Here is a 15,677-nt window from a genome sequence, read left to right as displayed (position 1 = left end):
TTGTTTAACCTGCTGAGGTCCAATATAGGTCTCCAGACCCCTGTCTTTTTTGGAACTAAAAATAATCTTGAGTAAGTTCCGGATCCTGTCTGGTCTGCTAGGACTGGTTGGATGATTCTTTCTTAGCATCATCAGGACCTCTACTGTTGTTTGTTTCCTGTAACTGGGTGAAATGTCTGGAGTTTTCCTAGATGGTGGAAGGGGTGTGGCAAAAGGAAAGAAATATCCCCTGGAAATGATACTTTGTACCCAGTTGTCATTTGTTATTTTGAGCCAGGCATCTGGGTACAAAGGTAAGCTGCCCCCAACTGCCTCCAGAGTAGGACAGTCGGGCCCTCCTTTCAGGAGCATTGGTAGGGCTTCCCAAAAAGTGATCTTTGTCTCTCTGGTTTTGCGGACCCCCTCTGCTGCGAGGGTGGCATCTTTCATTATTGCCCCCTCCTCTGCCCCAGGAGAGGGGTTCACCACATGTGTCCTGAAAGGTTCCTTGGGCTTTTCGGAACCACATTTTCCCTCTCCTTTGACCCTTGGGGTAGGGTCTGGTAGGGGTGGAAAAATGGACTCCAACGGCAGACGGTCTTTCCTTCCTGCTCACACCTGGTCAAAGTTCCCTTGACTTTGGGCCCGAAAAGAGACAAGCCCTCAAAAGGGGTATTCACAAAGGATGACTTGAAGGGCTCCACAAAGGAACACAAGCACATCCAGGAGTGTCTCCTAAGAGCAATTCCTGCACCCACTGCCCTACATGTTCCATCAACTGCATAAGAAATGAGGCGCATGGACAAGTTAACAATGGAGTTGAGGGTAGCAAGCTGGGAAGCTACTCTGTCTGAAGCTCCTGCAGCTACTGTACCCTGAAGAGCATCTCCCAACTCTTTAAGGAGATCTCTTTGCAGTCTCGCGAAATGGGTTAAGTAGTTAAGCGAACGGAGTGCATAATTCGCTGAACAAAAAGTGCACTTCCCATATCTATCCATGATCCTGGAGTCTCTGTTGGGAGGACGGATAGAAGAGGAAGTTTCTGACATTTTCTTTTTGGTGGGTGCTACCACCACCATGGCATCAAATGGCACACCTTTGGTTAGAAAATATTTGTCTTGGGGAGCAGAGATAAACTTATTAGGCCTCCTAGGGACAGGCTCCATGGTGTCCGAAGATTCCCAAGCCATTCGCGAGACCAGCTGCATAAGCTCATCGAAGGGCGGAGACACCCAAGAGGTGGAAGGCTGAGACTCGAAAGCCTTCAGGAGAACAGACTCATCTTCAGTAGGGTTTGTGGATTGCCAGTTACCCCTCTGCCTAAGGACTTCTAGTATCTCAGCAAATGAGATATCCTCACAGGGGGACCATGGACCCCCTTCTGATTCATCCAAGTCCGTATCAGATGTAAGGGACTCCTGAGGGGAGTCTAAGATGTTTCCTCTTACAAACTCTCTTCCTGGGAACCTCATCAGTGCGAGCTTCTGGTGAGGTCTTAGAAGAGCATGGACCACTCAATGGAGCTTCCTGAGGGTCTGGGTCTCTATCCTCTGCCAGGATCTGTGAAGCAGAAGCAGACACAGGCTCTTTAGGGGAGGAAGAAGTCAGACCTGAGGATGAGGATGTCTTAGGAGATATAACTCTCCTCATGGCTCAAAGGCACCCCTGCTCTGATGCGAAGGAACTGAGTGATTTTGAGGAAACCGTTGATACCCCTGGCACCAAGACAGTGGGCTCTGAGCCAGAGGTAGGGGCCGAGCTCATCCGAGCCGAAGCCCCAAGAGGCAGGGTCGGAACAGACAAGTTGGTCTGACTATCCTCCCCGGACCCGACCAGAGAGTGTCGCCTCCTAGAGTCCTCAATCGGTGCCAAGGACGTCAGAGTGAACAGAGACAAAGACATTGGAGCAGGTGTCAGCTCCAAAGGCTCCACAATCAATAAGTCCGACTCCACCGGCTCCGAAGGACCGGTATGGCTCAGAGGAGGAAGAGTTAAAGCTGGCGTAAGGGTCTTTGGCTCCGAAGCCACTTGGGACAGAGCCGATAAAAATTTTGCAAAGACCGGTGCCTGTAAAACTTCTGCACCACACGATCCACATCCAAATCAGAGAGGCTCATGGAAGACCTAGATGAATGGATCGAAGGTGGTACCGATTGTGATACTGGAGATTTGGGAATTTCAGATACCGGTTCCAAAACCGGGAACCGGCTCCAAAAATTCGGTTCCAAGATCTGTGGAGCCGATGTCACAGACTTTTTGGATTTTTTTTATTCATTGGAAGTCTTGGAAGACTTTGAGGACTTACTGGATCCATCCTGGTCACTCAAAGCCTCCTGGAAAGAAGGTTTCAGCAAACCCCTATCAATAAGCTTCCTTTTTCTCTCCTGGAGAATTCGAGAAGAAAAGGAATGGCATATGGAGCAGGTTTATTGCAAATGTAAAGCTCCTAAATAATAAACACAATTGACACAACTGTCAGTGACAGACATTTTCTGCCCACATTTAGAGCATTTTTTAAACCCTGACTTAGGGTGTTTGTCGTTGTCATCAGCCACTGACAGAAATTTAGACATCAACGATCAAATATATCATTAAGCCTTCTAAGAAAAACAGGCGAAATATAAAGACACAAACCTTTCAAACTATGGCTAACTATCTAACGAACAATTTTTTTTGGAAGAAAATATCAACAATATTTGAAATATAATGAAAAGTAAGGTTTTACTCGCCCAAACTAGCTAGAAGCTCCGATCTGTTGCAGCAGCAAACTAGAGCTGAGGTAACTCTATGTGCATCATGGGATAGGGACTTGGCCTCAAGCTATTTGAAGACCTCGAGCCTTGTAGTAGGCCGACTCGGAGCCGAGGGATCGGCTCCGAACCCATCAGTAAGAATGAACGGCGAGACAGAACAACTTCACATCTTACAGTTCTGATTTTATTTTCCACAGCTACAATCTGCATACTATGTGACTGATCACAGCTCCTGGACCCCAGCTACTTGTCAATATAAAGCAGACAACAAATGTGGTTTCGAAAACACCAATAACCAAATACAACTATTCACTTAAAAAGAAAACATGTTTTCTGTGGGAAGCAATCCCAACCCTCACACACAATCCTTATGCACCCGTTTACTACTACGATCAACTCTAAGGTCAGTACAACTTAGTGAAAGGAGATATCATCCCTCCACTGAATAAGAGCAAAAGTGAACATTCTAATCAATTTAACACATTCAAAAACTCAGGCTGACTGAGTGACAAACTCCCCTGATTTACAATGTCCCTGAAAAACTTTGGTCTTACCAAGTTACTTCAGTGTTCACCAAATGTAGCCATGAGCAGACTGTTACCTAGAAGAAAACATGTCACCTGATGTCTCAGGATAAACCATCTTTATTTGCTTCTGCTCACTGAACAAACATGCAGCATGTAAATGTGTAAAAACACTAACCTGATTGCTGTCTGGTTCCACAAGATCAAACAAAGCTCTCACAGTAGATAATACAAGTTCTTTGCACCTAAAAGGGAGACAAATTCTACAGTTGTGAATCAGATCTCACATCCACAGCTTTTCAGACACCCTTGTCTCATGTAACCTGGAGAAAGATACCACAGACTGTAAAAGCATTCAAATGCAAATCACAGAAATATAGCTCTTAACCCTCAATCTCCAAAATGAGGAACACTACCTCTTTTAATGTGTGACAAATGGGCAAAATGTGAACACTTACTAACAGCTTACTAACAACTTCACCTAGGTAGCTCTTAAAATGGTTAAGATATGCTATTTTTACATATAAAACTTATCTTGATGAATTAATATGATTCTGCTCTCTTCATCATGGATATCAGTTAAGAAAATACCCAACATTGAATGTGCAACAGATACTTTCAGTGTGGGACTTTAAGGTACATGAATGTTTCAGGACCTCAAATGAGAAATGTTCCTTGTAATGAGGTACACTTGAGAGGTATACACAGAAATCCTAACTCATCATTAACTACACATTGCTGAGGCTCAACATGCGTGTTCTGGAGGTATCCAAACAAAAACTCCACCAACCCAGCCAGTGATAACCAATAGCCTTTACTAAAGCAAAAGACTCTGGAAGTTTTTGCAAGAAAGTTTATTAATAGGTTGAGTACTTTCATCTACTTAAATTATTGCCACAAATTTTTTCTGACATCAAATAGCAATTTAAAATAACCATTTGATGATTATGTCAACCAATAAAATGAAGACTATGCATTATTTAAAAATACGTGAATAAAAACAATTACAAAACAAACAAATTAAATTAATAAAGAAAAAATGTTTTAAATAGTTAACTGATGCAATTAATTTGTTTAAGTATTGGGGTAATGAAGCATACTTGTTTAAGCATGGCTGTAGACAAGTAAACAAGTTTTTTAAACCACCCCTGGAATATAATAATTCATAACCACAATAATCAATATGAAAGCAGGGAACAGACGGCAACAAAAAATGGATCCCTGTAAACAGCACCACAAGGCAGATCAAGAGCACTCACTAAAAGGTGACACTTTGGAAGGGGGATGGAGGGATAGTTGAGACAGACAGAAGGCAACAAAAAGATCTATCATTATGTTAAGTACATAATCTTCATATTCAATATTGACTTTTCTTTCTGGTGTCAAGCTGTGGAACAGAGTTTCCAAATTCCAAGAAGCTCTTAGGAGAAAGAATATTTCACAATATTGTGTAACCAAAAGCAGCTGTAGACCTAGGAATGAATGACAGTTTGTAATGGGATACAAAGGACGAGTGTTGGACCAAATTATTGCAAAATTAAAGGAAGCTTCCGAGAAAAAAGTGGTCAAAGTAGCTACTACTCTCGTGGAATGACCTTTAGGTTTCACAGGTAAAGACATTCCTCTCAAAGAGCATGCAAACGAATACAATCAGACAGCCATCTGGGTAGGGTCACTGGAAACAGGCTTACTAAGTCTTGACCTTGAAAAAGACAGAAGTTAGTCAGATTTTCTGAAAGTTTTGGTTCTTTCCAAATAGAATCAGTGTTTTCTATGCACATCCAAACAATGAAGCAAATATTCACCCTTGTTACTAAAATTTAGAAAGAACAGAAACAAGTAAATAAGCTGATTCAAATTAGACTCTGAAGCGACCTTGGGCAGAAAAGAAGGACTGGTCCTTAAGGTAACTCTATCCTTATTTAAAAATATATATATATATATATCAAGTAAGGAGAAACACAAGTCAGTGCTTGAAGTTTGGGCACTCTTCTCGCTGATGTCACAGCAACCAAAAAAAGTTTTCCAAGACAACACTTTTGATGGTACTGTAGGCTAAAGGCTCAAAGGGAGAACTAGTAAGAACTTGTAGTAGCACAGGATGGTCCTAAAGAACCACCAGGTCTCTAACAGGTGAGCATAAGAAGGTGCCCTTCAAAAAGGCATAGGACAGCTTAAGAGCTGCCCAGGGGTATTATCCATGCCAATATGAATGTAAGAAATAGCAGCCATCTGTACCTTTACAGCAGAATAGACAAGTCCAAATCGGAATCTAACAATGTGGAAAAAGGAGCCAAGTCCTTGAAAGATGCCCATATAGAAAAACGCTTCAATTTACTAGCATAAACCTTCCTAACTGAAAGTTGCTGGGGGGAGATGACAGGATTCGAAAAATTATTTTGGACAGCCTGAGACTTGCTATCATATGAATTGGAGAAACCATGAGGTTAGCTTATGGGAGTGAACGTTCAAGAGGGGTAACCTGGCAGGATGAGAAATCAGACCAGGGATTGGGTCTAGTACCCAGGGTGGGTGAAGCAGATGAGTTCAAAAGAAGGGGAACAAAACTTGGCATAACCAGAATGGGGCAATGACAATGATAGCTGTTCTGCTACAGGCTGCTTTCTGAAGAAATAATTACCCAAAGCGTTGGGGGACAGGTGCACAGAAGATATAGGGGACAAGCATGCAAAAATTTGAATGGGTGACTGTGTAATCAGGATTCCTGGCAACTGGACTTGCACTGAGGTAATGCAACAGGAAACTTGACTGTGTTGGACAGCAGGAAGTTAGAAAGGTAAAATGGCAGGAAGTTCCTTCGGTGTTTGAGAGTAGGAAAGTAATATGGCAGCACAGCAGTGAATTTAAATAGTGTTACTGTGTAAACAGGCTTCCTGTAGGCAGTAATTGTACCCTAAGCAACTGTGTGCAACAACAATGAAGGACTTGGAAGACGATGGAAGGACTCAAACGCCAGGGCTGCTAGTATTTCAGACAGGACACTTGCATATGAGTGAAACTATCTACTTGAGCTGAGGACAAATGCAGCTGTACACATTACCACCAAGATAGACATCCTTAAGGACATACCATGGCAACTAAGGAGGAGGAGGGGATGCTGCAGAGGAGCGAAATAATGTGGTAAACAGAAGGTAGGTAATGGACAACAGCGAGGAAATAGAGAAGCAATGAGAAGATACAAGCTGCATCTTCCCTCTGTGATCATGGACAATGTTACATCGCTAAACAACAAGATGAATGATTTGCATTTGTCCTCAGCTCAAGTAGATAGTTTCATTCATATACAAGTGTCCTGTATACCATGCCATGTGCCATGTTTTCCTGTAACTAGCCTAGTCCAGATACAGAGTTGCTGTAGCCAGGACTGTTGGTAAGCTTCCGAGACCCGCAAGCCTTTCTGTGTTGGAGGAAAGCCTTCTAGCTTATCAGTGGGAGTGGTAAGCACTAGGTAGCCTATCTACCATGAGAGGAGAGGTTTCTTGGCCTAGAAATTGTAGTTTATTGACCATTTGGACAATCTGTCAGTCTCTTTCAACTTTCTGGTTTAAAAAACCACATCTGCGCTCATTTCCCATCTTTCCTGTAACTAACCTACTGGGTAGCACTAGAAAGCCTTAAACTGATACAAGCCTTCTAGCTTAGGAGAGAGACTTTGGAGTGAATAAGTATCCGTTTTCTGTACTTTCTTGCTGTACTTAACTGTTTTCCGCCTAAACACAGATTTTCCAGCATTTATTGTGATTTAAAAGCTTGTTTTTTTCACATATTGTACTTATTTGACTGCCTGCACTTTAAAAAAGTTTTTTGTTTAAATAATTTGACTGTTGTAGGCTACACACTAACGTGCGATAGCCTTTTCTGATTGTAGTCGTTTAAAGCTGTTTTAAGTGTATTCTTTACTGTTTTTGACTTATCATTTAAAAAAAAAACAAATTCCTTGTTTCCCGCCTTTCTAAGCTAGTATAGACCAGTTTTCAGGCTAGTGCTGAATTCAAGGCTGTAATACTAGTTTCTGAGTTGCCCATACCTTACTTGGATAGAAGGAAGTTTCTCTGTTCACCTGTGAGAGCGGGGAGCTTTGAGCAACCTATCTGTCCCTGGAGGAGTGGTTCCAGCCCAGAAGTTAGTAGTTTATTGGCCATTTTGGGCTAATTTCTATCTCTTTCATTTCCCTACTATAAAAACCGCGTTTGTACGGTTGTGCGCACCGGGCAGTGCCGGTTAGCTACAGTTAAATTATTCCTGGCTCCACTAAGTCTCCTCTTCAGTTTTTCCCTTGAAACTAGTCTAACTCTCAACCTAAGCACTCAGAAAGCATCTTACAGCCCAGCACTTGCTCAGACCTAATAGCAAGCACTAATATACCCTGACACTGATTGCCCAGCAGGGCAAGGCTCTTTATTCACCCCTCACCAACCAAGCGACTAAGCAGCTCACCCTACTATTCAGGCATGACCAAAGGGAAACTTCAGGTGCACTCTCCAGTCCAGCTGGTGAATCTGGGTATCCTGAGGCAATGTTACAACTGCCTCAGGTACACAGACAACCCTCTCCTCCTAATACAAAACACTAACATATGCGAGAGATGCAATTATACAGCCAAACTGGAAGCTAAGCTGTCTCCACCCAAGACTGGAACAGATAGTCAAGAGGAGAAGGTTAACACTTGCACCACAACTCCAGCCGCACACATACCTACTAAAACAGCACTGGCAAAAAATACACATAAATACACAAAATCATACTCAGAGGCTCTAAGTAAAAACCTGCAAAAGCATCAGAGACCTCCAAAGCAGACACCCAAACAACCTGCACTTCCCGTCACAAACCAGACAACACATAAAACACAAAATCAGTGTGCTGCATAATCACAGCCCTTAAGGTGAAATAACATACCTAACACACTAGTAATAGGTGACACTATAGTCAGGCACACTGACGTCCCACTCACTAGGCTGGACAAGCAGAAGGTTACTGTTAGCTGCCTGTCGGGAGCCAGAATCCACCAAACAACAAAAGCACTCAGGTCACTCCAGAACAAGTACAAATATGACTCTGTCGTTGTTCATGTTGGTGTGAATGACCTGAGACATACCTCCCTGGACTACATGAAGAGAGACATGGAAGACCTCTCTGATCATGTAGCCCAGGCTGGTATGACCCTGAGTAGCATCCTGCCCTCACCAAGAATGATACCTCAGTATAGAGAGAAAATGATCAATTTCAACAACTGGCTAAGCTTCTGGTGTCATTCAAAGAAGATCCAGTGTCTGTCAGCCTGGGACGACATGCTCGACAAGCCGCGTTGCTTCGCAAGAGACAGCTTGCACCTGTCACCCCTAGGCTTTCGAATACTGGCCAAGGCTCTTGCTGCCCTCATAGTGCCTTTTTTAGGCAAGGATCAAAAGTCAAACCCACCTCCGTAAACAGCACAATTAACAAAAAACTGAGGGTTATGCTACTTAACGCAATCTCAAAATGCACATGCTTGAAGCACTCCTCAGTATGGAGAACGTCGCCATCTGTGCAGTAACTGAAACCTGGCTCAAGGCTCCAGAGAGCACCCCAGCACTACCAGGCTACAACTCATACCACATGTTTCGGCCACAGAACACGGACCGAAACACAAAAGGAGGGGGTGTATCCATATTCATCAAGGATACCTACACCACCAGGTTAGTGCTGCAGCATGATACCTCTGAGATCATCCATGTGCAACTAACATCGGGCAAATCTGAAATGCAAATTGTGGCCTGCTACAGACCACCCTCCATGACCCAGGACCACCACTCCACCTTTCTGGAGACACTGGAAAACATGAAGGCCCTACCAAACACACTTATATTGGGTGATTTCAATTACCCTAACATTCACTGGGAAAACTACTAGAGTACAAATTCCCATGCCTAGTGCTTCCTGGAATTCATCAACTCAAATGCCCTAGATGAGCTGGTAAACTCCCCTACCAGAGGTGAAAACATACTGGACCTGGTCATCACCAACATGGGCGACAGATGTTCCACACCGGAGGTCAACCTGTCACTGGTTAGATCAGACCATAAACTAATCGCTCTGGATGTCCACACCCCACCACCACCCCCAACTAAGGAAACCACAGTAAAAAAACTTTTCTAAAGCAAACTTCACCTTACTTAAGACAGAGGTGGTAAGTTTCACAGCTCTCACTCTAAAGGATAACGCTGCCCAAGATGCAGAAACCTTTACAAATGCACTCTATGAGCACCTACAAGAATGCATGGATCGTGACATCCCTAGCAAAACCAAGACTCACTCCTCTAAGAAAACAAAACCAGTTTGGTGGACACCTGCAAAAAACAGGCTATACAATAGGAGGAGGAAACTAGTTCAGAAAAAAAGCAAATCCTAAGAAGGAAAGACATCCCTGATCAGTATCAGTAAGAAACTAAGGTCCCTCATGAAATCATCCAAGGCTATCTTCAAATGAAAAATAGCCAAGAATTCAAAAGATAACCACAAAGCCTTCTTTAGCTATGTTAAGAATCTAAGTGGCAACTCGCAGATATGCACTGAACTAGTGCAAAGTAGCACAAAATATACTGAACCTACTGATATTGCCAACATCCTGGCAGATAGATTCAGTGCAAACTTCACCCACCTCTCACCTCCAAAAGGGCCCACAACAATACCGGAAAAGTGTTGTGTCCCAAACATAACAGACACACAGGTGAAAACAGCCCTTTCAAAAGCCAAAAACACAGCATCAGTGGGACCAGATGGTGTCCCAAGCTGTGTCTTGCACGAACTACAGAACGAACCAACCCCCCCCCCCGACCTAAACACGCTGTTCAACCTCAGCCTTTCCACAGGCTACTTGCCCATAGAATGGTGCACAGCAACGGTTATTTAGCTCCACAAAGGAGGGGCCACAACTGACCCTGGTAACTATCACCCCATAAGCCTGACTAGCCTAGTCTGCAAGGCTATGGAGCGCATCATCATGGAACTCATTAACAAATACATTGGGAACCTCCAAACACTTGAACTAACCCAGTTCGGCTTTGTTAAGAGCGGATCATGCCTACTAAACCTGGTTGACTTCTTCGACACAGTCACCAAAACCATAGACGAGGGAAAGGTTGTTCACACAGCCTACCTTGACCTCGCCAAGGCTTTCAACACCACTCCCCACTCGGGTATTACAGAAAAACTCACCAGCCTGAACATAAACCCCTATGTCACGAGATGGGTTGCCGACTGGCTTACAGACAGAACTCACAGGGTAAAAATAGCGGGCTCCAGGTCCGACTCTAAACCAGTCACAAGTGGTGTCCCGCAAGGCTCGGTCCTGGGACCCCTACTGTTCGGCAGATACTTCTCAGAATTACAGGCAAACACAGGAGGACTATGACTACCCAATTTCATTGATGCCTGCAAACTGGGAGCCATAACTGACTATCTGGCTGACACGGACATCCTCCAAAAGGGCCTTACTGAGACAGACACCTGATGTCAAAGTCATAGCCTCAAGCTAAATGCCAAAAAATGCATAGTCATCCCGTTTGGGAAAAACAAATTACCACTTAGGTGGCAGCCCCCTTAATACAGAAGGGGTAATAAGAGATCTGGAGACCTAAGTGGATAGTAATCTCTCCTTTGACAATCATATTGCCAAAGTAGTTTGGAAATCCTTCTATGTGGCCATCTAATTACTAAAGGGTTTGCATCTAGAAATAAAGAGGTTATAGTGCCCCTCTACTTGTCACTCATTAGACCCATCATAGAGTACAAAGCCCCAATTGGGATGTACCTCACAAGACACTTCCAACAGCTGGAAAGACCACAAAAGTACCTCACCAAGAGGATTACTGGTCTCAAACATATGTCCTATGCAGGTTCCTGTTACGAGAGCGAAGATTCCTTTAGGCAAATATCATCGACCTGTATTGTGCGAAGTACGTAAACTGCTAAAGTTCAAAACCGTGAAGTTCGAAATGTCGATTTGTTTTGGTTGGCCCATCTGCGGTATAGCTCCATAAGGTAAGTGTGCGACAGATAGGAATTTAGTGTTAGGGTTTGGGTTAAGCTAAGTGCATAGATAGGTAATGTATGTAAGAGTTACTGTAGTGTTAGAAGTAGGTGTTTTTTAAATGTATGTATGTATGTGTTTTTATTTATTTTGTTTGGGTGTATGTGTGTAGGGGAAGTGTGTGGTAGTTATGGACCTTAGGGTTAGGGAGGGGTTAAGGACAGTGCATAGTTAGTTGTGTATGTGGGGTTTAGTATAGTGTTGGAGGTAGGGTTTTTTTTTTTTTTTAAGTGTATGTATGTGTTTTATTTATTTTATTTTGTTTGGATGTATGTGTGTAGGGGAAGTGTGCGGTAGTTAGGGACCTTAGGGTTAGAGAGGGGTTAAGGATAGTGCATAGTTAGGTAGGTAGTATGTAGCAGGTGGTGGGGTCGGCCGACTATTACAGGTCGATATATTTTTTTCGCGATTTAGTGGGTTTGGGATTTTCGTGGTAAGGGGGTTGGCATTTATGTATTCACACTTAGGGATTTTCCCTTTTGTAATATAGACCCGTCCTATGCAGCCCAACTGAAAAAACTCCGGCTGTACTCAGTGGCATATCGCTTACTCAGAGGTGATCTCTGCCTGACTTTTACTCAGAATTGATGGACATGCTCCACCTAAAGAAATCCAAGTAACTACAAGTCACGCACTCTAGTGAGCTAAACCTCATCACAACAATAAATAGAACATGCTGGAGGGATAGATTCTTGTCACAGAGACTCCTCATGCTTTGGAACAAAATTCCAAATTACATCAGACAAAGCCCCTCACTAACACTCTTCAAGAGAAATCTTGACAAGTGGATGGGTAACAGAAAATAAACCCTTGGGATCAGTTCATCGCTCTGCTTGACAGAGGATCAGTTAATTAATCAATGGGGCAGCGAAAGCTGACACACACTGGCAAGGCTTATAAATGCCCTCGGGCAGATAGCCTAGTACCTACCTATGAACCCATGAACTCATAGTGCTGGTCAAAAACAAAAGGGATTTCCGGGAGTGCAGTTTAATATGCTTTACCGAGACATAGCTGCATGAGCATATACCTGATATGGCAGTACCTATTGATGGCTTCCAGTGTTTAAGGGCAGATAGAGACTGGGCTGGAAGTAGGAAGAGCAAAAAAGGGAGGGCTTGTGATTTTCATCAACAAGGGTTGGTGCCACCCTGGACACACTAACGAAAGAATGGATCTGTAGCCTGGACATTGAATTATTAGCATTGGGGCTAAGTTCATACTACATGCCCAGAGAGTTCTCCCATGCAATTGCTTTTGCAGTCTACATCCCAGCCTCAGCCAATGCTATGGTAGCATGTGATATTATCTACTCTGTCTCTGCAACACTCCTGTCAAATCATACGGATGCTCTTTTCCTCACCTCCGGGGACTTCAACCATGTCTCCCTAAACAGAATGCTCAGTACTTTCTCCCAGTTTATCAACTGCCCCACCAGGGAGAACAGAACACTGGATCTACTGTATGTGAATGTTAAAGAAGCATACAGTTGTACAGCTACCCTATCGCTCAGGAGATCAGAACACAACCTGTTGCACCTTCTCCCCCTCTGTGTCTCACTGGTTAACAGACAGCAAGCCATTATCAAGAAGGTCAGGAAGTGGACAAAGGAAGCCAGTACAACCCTTCCCAACTGCTTTGAGACCAATGACTGGGTTGCCCTCTGTGAGCCTCATGGGGAAGACATCAATAGCCTCACTGACTGTGTCACTGAATACATCAACTTTTGTGTGGAAATCACTGTACCTTTAAAATCTATACACTGCTTCCCAAACAACAAGCCATGGATCACCAAGGATATCAAAGCCCTCATGCATCAGAAAAAGAGAGCATTCAGGTCCAAAGACAGGGATGCAGTGAATAGGGTACAGAAACAGCTGGTCGAGAAAATTAATGAGGGGAAGAACAGGTACAGGAGGAAGTTAGAACAGTTAGAATAAAAAATGCAACAGTGCAACAGCAAAGAAGTATGGAGGGGGATGAAGACCATTACTGGCTATATGTCCAGCAGCCATGTGACAGAGGGGAGTAAACAGAGAGCCAATGAGTTTAACATGTTGTTTTATAACACACACAGGGCAAACATGTGATGTGGTCCCCACTTGCAAAGGGAAAATTACCTCTAGGATACCAAAATGCATACCATACCATATCAGGTCACCCTATCTCTACTGTTCAATGCAAGGGAAGGAAGGAAGGTACACAATCACATCCGCACCACAGGGCACAAACAAAACTGCCCATACTCCCACCTCAGGAAGAACAAGGCTAGCAATTTGACTATCATGCAATCAGAGGACCGGGTGATCAGAGAATTAAGATGACTTTGCTCTACAAAAGCGTAAGGGGCTGATGGCATTAGTCGTCAGGTGCTGTAAACCTGTGCCTCGCAGCCTGGAGGGGTGCTACTCAGGATCTTCAACTTGAGCCTCTACCCGTGTTGTGGAAAACATTCTGCCTGATTTCAGTGCCAAAGAAGGCACGCCGAGGGATACTTTAGATTACAGGCCTGTGGCACTCATGTCACACTGCAAAAAAGTCCTTGAGAGGATGGTCCTGGTAGTACTTCACCCCATGGTCAGGTCAGAACATGACCCCTTCTGTTCACATACCAGGAAAAGATAGAGGCCCAAGATGCCATTATCCACCTTATGCATAAAGCGTAGTCACATAGACAAACTGGGAGGATCTCTCAGAATCCTGTTCTTTGACTTCTCAAGTGCCTTTTACACCATCCAACCAGACAGGCTCAGGAGTAAGCTGTCAGCAATGAATGTGGATGCTCCCTTAGTTTTATGGACCCTGGGTTATCTAACCGATACACATGAATATGTGTGAATGCAGGGCTTAGTGTGTGACACAGTGCTATATAGCAAAAAAACACATATAGATGAACCAAAAGAAAAGAAACACCAAACGAAAATTGCAGCCAACTGGAAAATCTCTTTACTTCTTAAACACATTCTGGTACCTCGGCCTTCGCCTTCATTGGAATAAATTATTCTGAATCAAACCAGCTTATATATACACCAGTTAATTCAATTAAACAATCAAGTAAATTCATCAATTAAGAAATTTTGAAAACTTTTAAACTTGTCACAACATATTATTACAAATCTTTAATATTACTTACAAACCTTAATTTATATACTTAAATTTCTAAATTCATTCCATTTGGAAACAGGGTTTTATAGTTTACTATGAAATTTGATTCCATTCTCAATAATTTTTTCTGAAAATTAATGCTCCCCCCCCACCCCCATTTGGTTTTGCCAAAACACTAAATATGAAATCCTCACATCCACCTCCATGAAACTGATGAAAGTGATTAGCTACGGGACTATCCAACCTACCCCTCCTGATGTCTCCCAAATGTTCCATGATTCTCAATTTTATTTTTCTTTTAGTTTGTCCTATATACCATTTTCTTATTTCATAATTACAACCTATTATATAAATTACCCCAAAGGAATTGCAGTTAAAATGATCAATGGCATTGTATTTAACGGCATTAATTCTGCTACCATCCAAATTCACAATTTTGCTACAAACTTTACAACGTCCACAAGCAAAAGCTCCTGCATTACTAGCTTTAACCCTCCTGCCTTTATACCTAACCAACTCTTTCAAATTAATGCACCTAATATAAGAGAAAACAATGTTATTAGGGATAATTGTTTTCAAGAAATCATCAATAACTATAGGCCACATATTAAATATTATTCTTCTTAATATAGGTGAAAAAAGGGAATACCTGTCAACAAAAAATATTTTATCTTTGGCTTCCACTTTATTGCCATCATTACAAGCTGATTCTAAAAGTCCTCCATTAACCTTAGCATCCCCACTATTTTTACCAGCACCCTTTTTACCTAAGTATTGATGATCACTCAAATGCAAATGTAAGTCTCTTTCAACCTTATTTCTATGCAACAAAATATTATCCCATTGATATCCTCGATTATTTAATTTTTCACTGATTACGTCAAATTCCCTCTTTATATTCCTAACCTCTGAAGTATTAGCAGCAATTCTTTTAAATTCTCCCAAAGGTAAAGAGTTGGTCAACTGAACACTATGCATACTAGTGGCATGCAAGAAATTGTTTACTGCCGTAGCTTTGTGGAAGGGTTTATGTTGTATTTTCCCATCACTACCAACATAAAACTTAACATCCAAGAACTGGATTGGCCTTGACTTCACTTCGAAAGTAAAGTCCAAACCACAAGAGTTTAATTTCAAAGTTGATATAAAGCCATTAAACTCCATAGAATCGCCCTTACACAAAAATATCAAATCATCTATATATCTCTTGTAAACAATCACATTTTT

General features: G+C 42.6%; 1 protein-coding gene across 1 annotated transcript in view; it reads right to left on the bottom strand.

Moving 5' to 3' along the window:
- The window catches only part of PGAP1 (post-GPI attachment to proteins inositol deacylase 1), a 2,682,422-nt gene that overhangs the window by 2,194,841 nt on the left and 471,904 nt on the right, over positions 1-15,677 (bottom strand). The window contains exon 5 of the mRNA XM_044060619.1: positions 3,435-3,501. Coding sequence (XP_043916554.1) covers positions 3,435-3,501 — 67 coding nt within the window. The remainder of the gene's footprint in view (positions 1-3,434; positions 3,502-15,677) is intronic.

Source organism: Protopterus annectens, chromosome 2.part0, assembly GCF_019279795.1.
Source record: "Protopterus annectens isolate FY-2018-M chromosome 2.part0, PAN1.0, whole genome shotgun sequence".
Lineage (NCBI taxonomy): Eukaryota > Metazoa > Chordata > Ceratodontiformes > Protopteridae > Protopterus > Protopterus annectens.
Note: the sequence above shows the minus strand (reverse complement) of the source record. Positions and strands in the feature narration are given on the sequence as shown.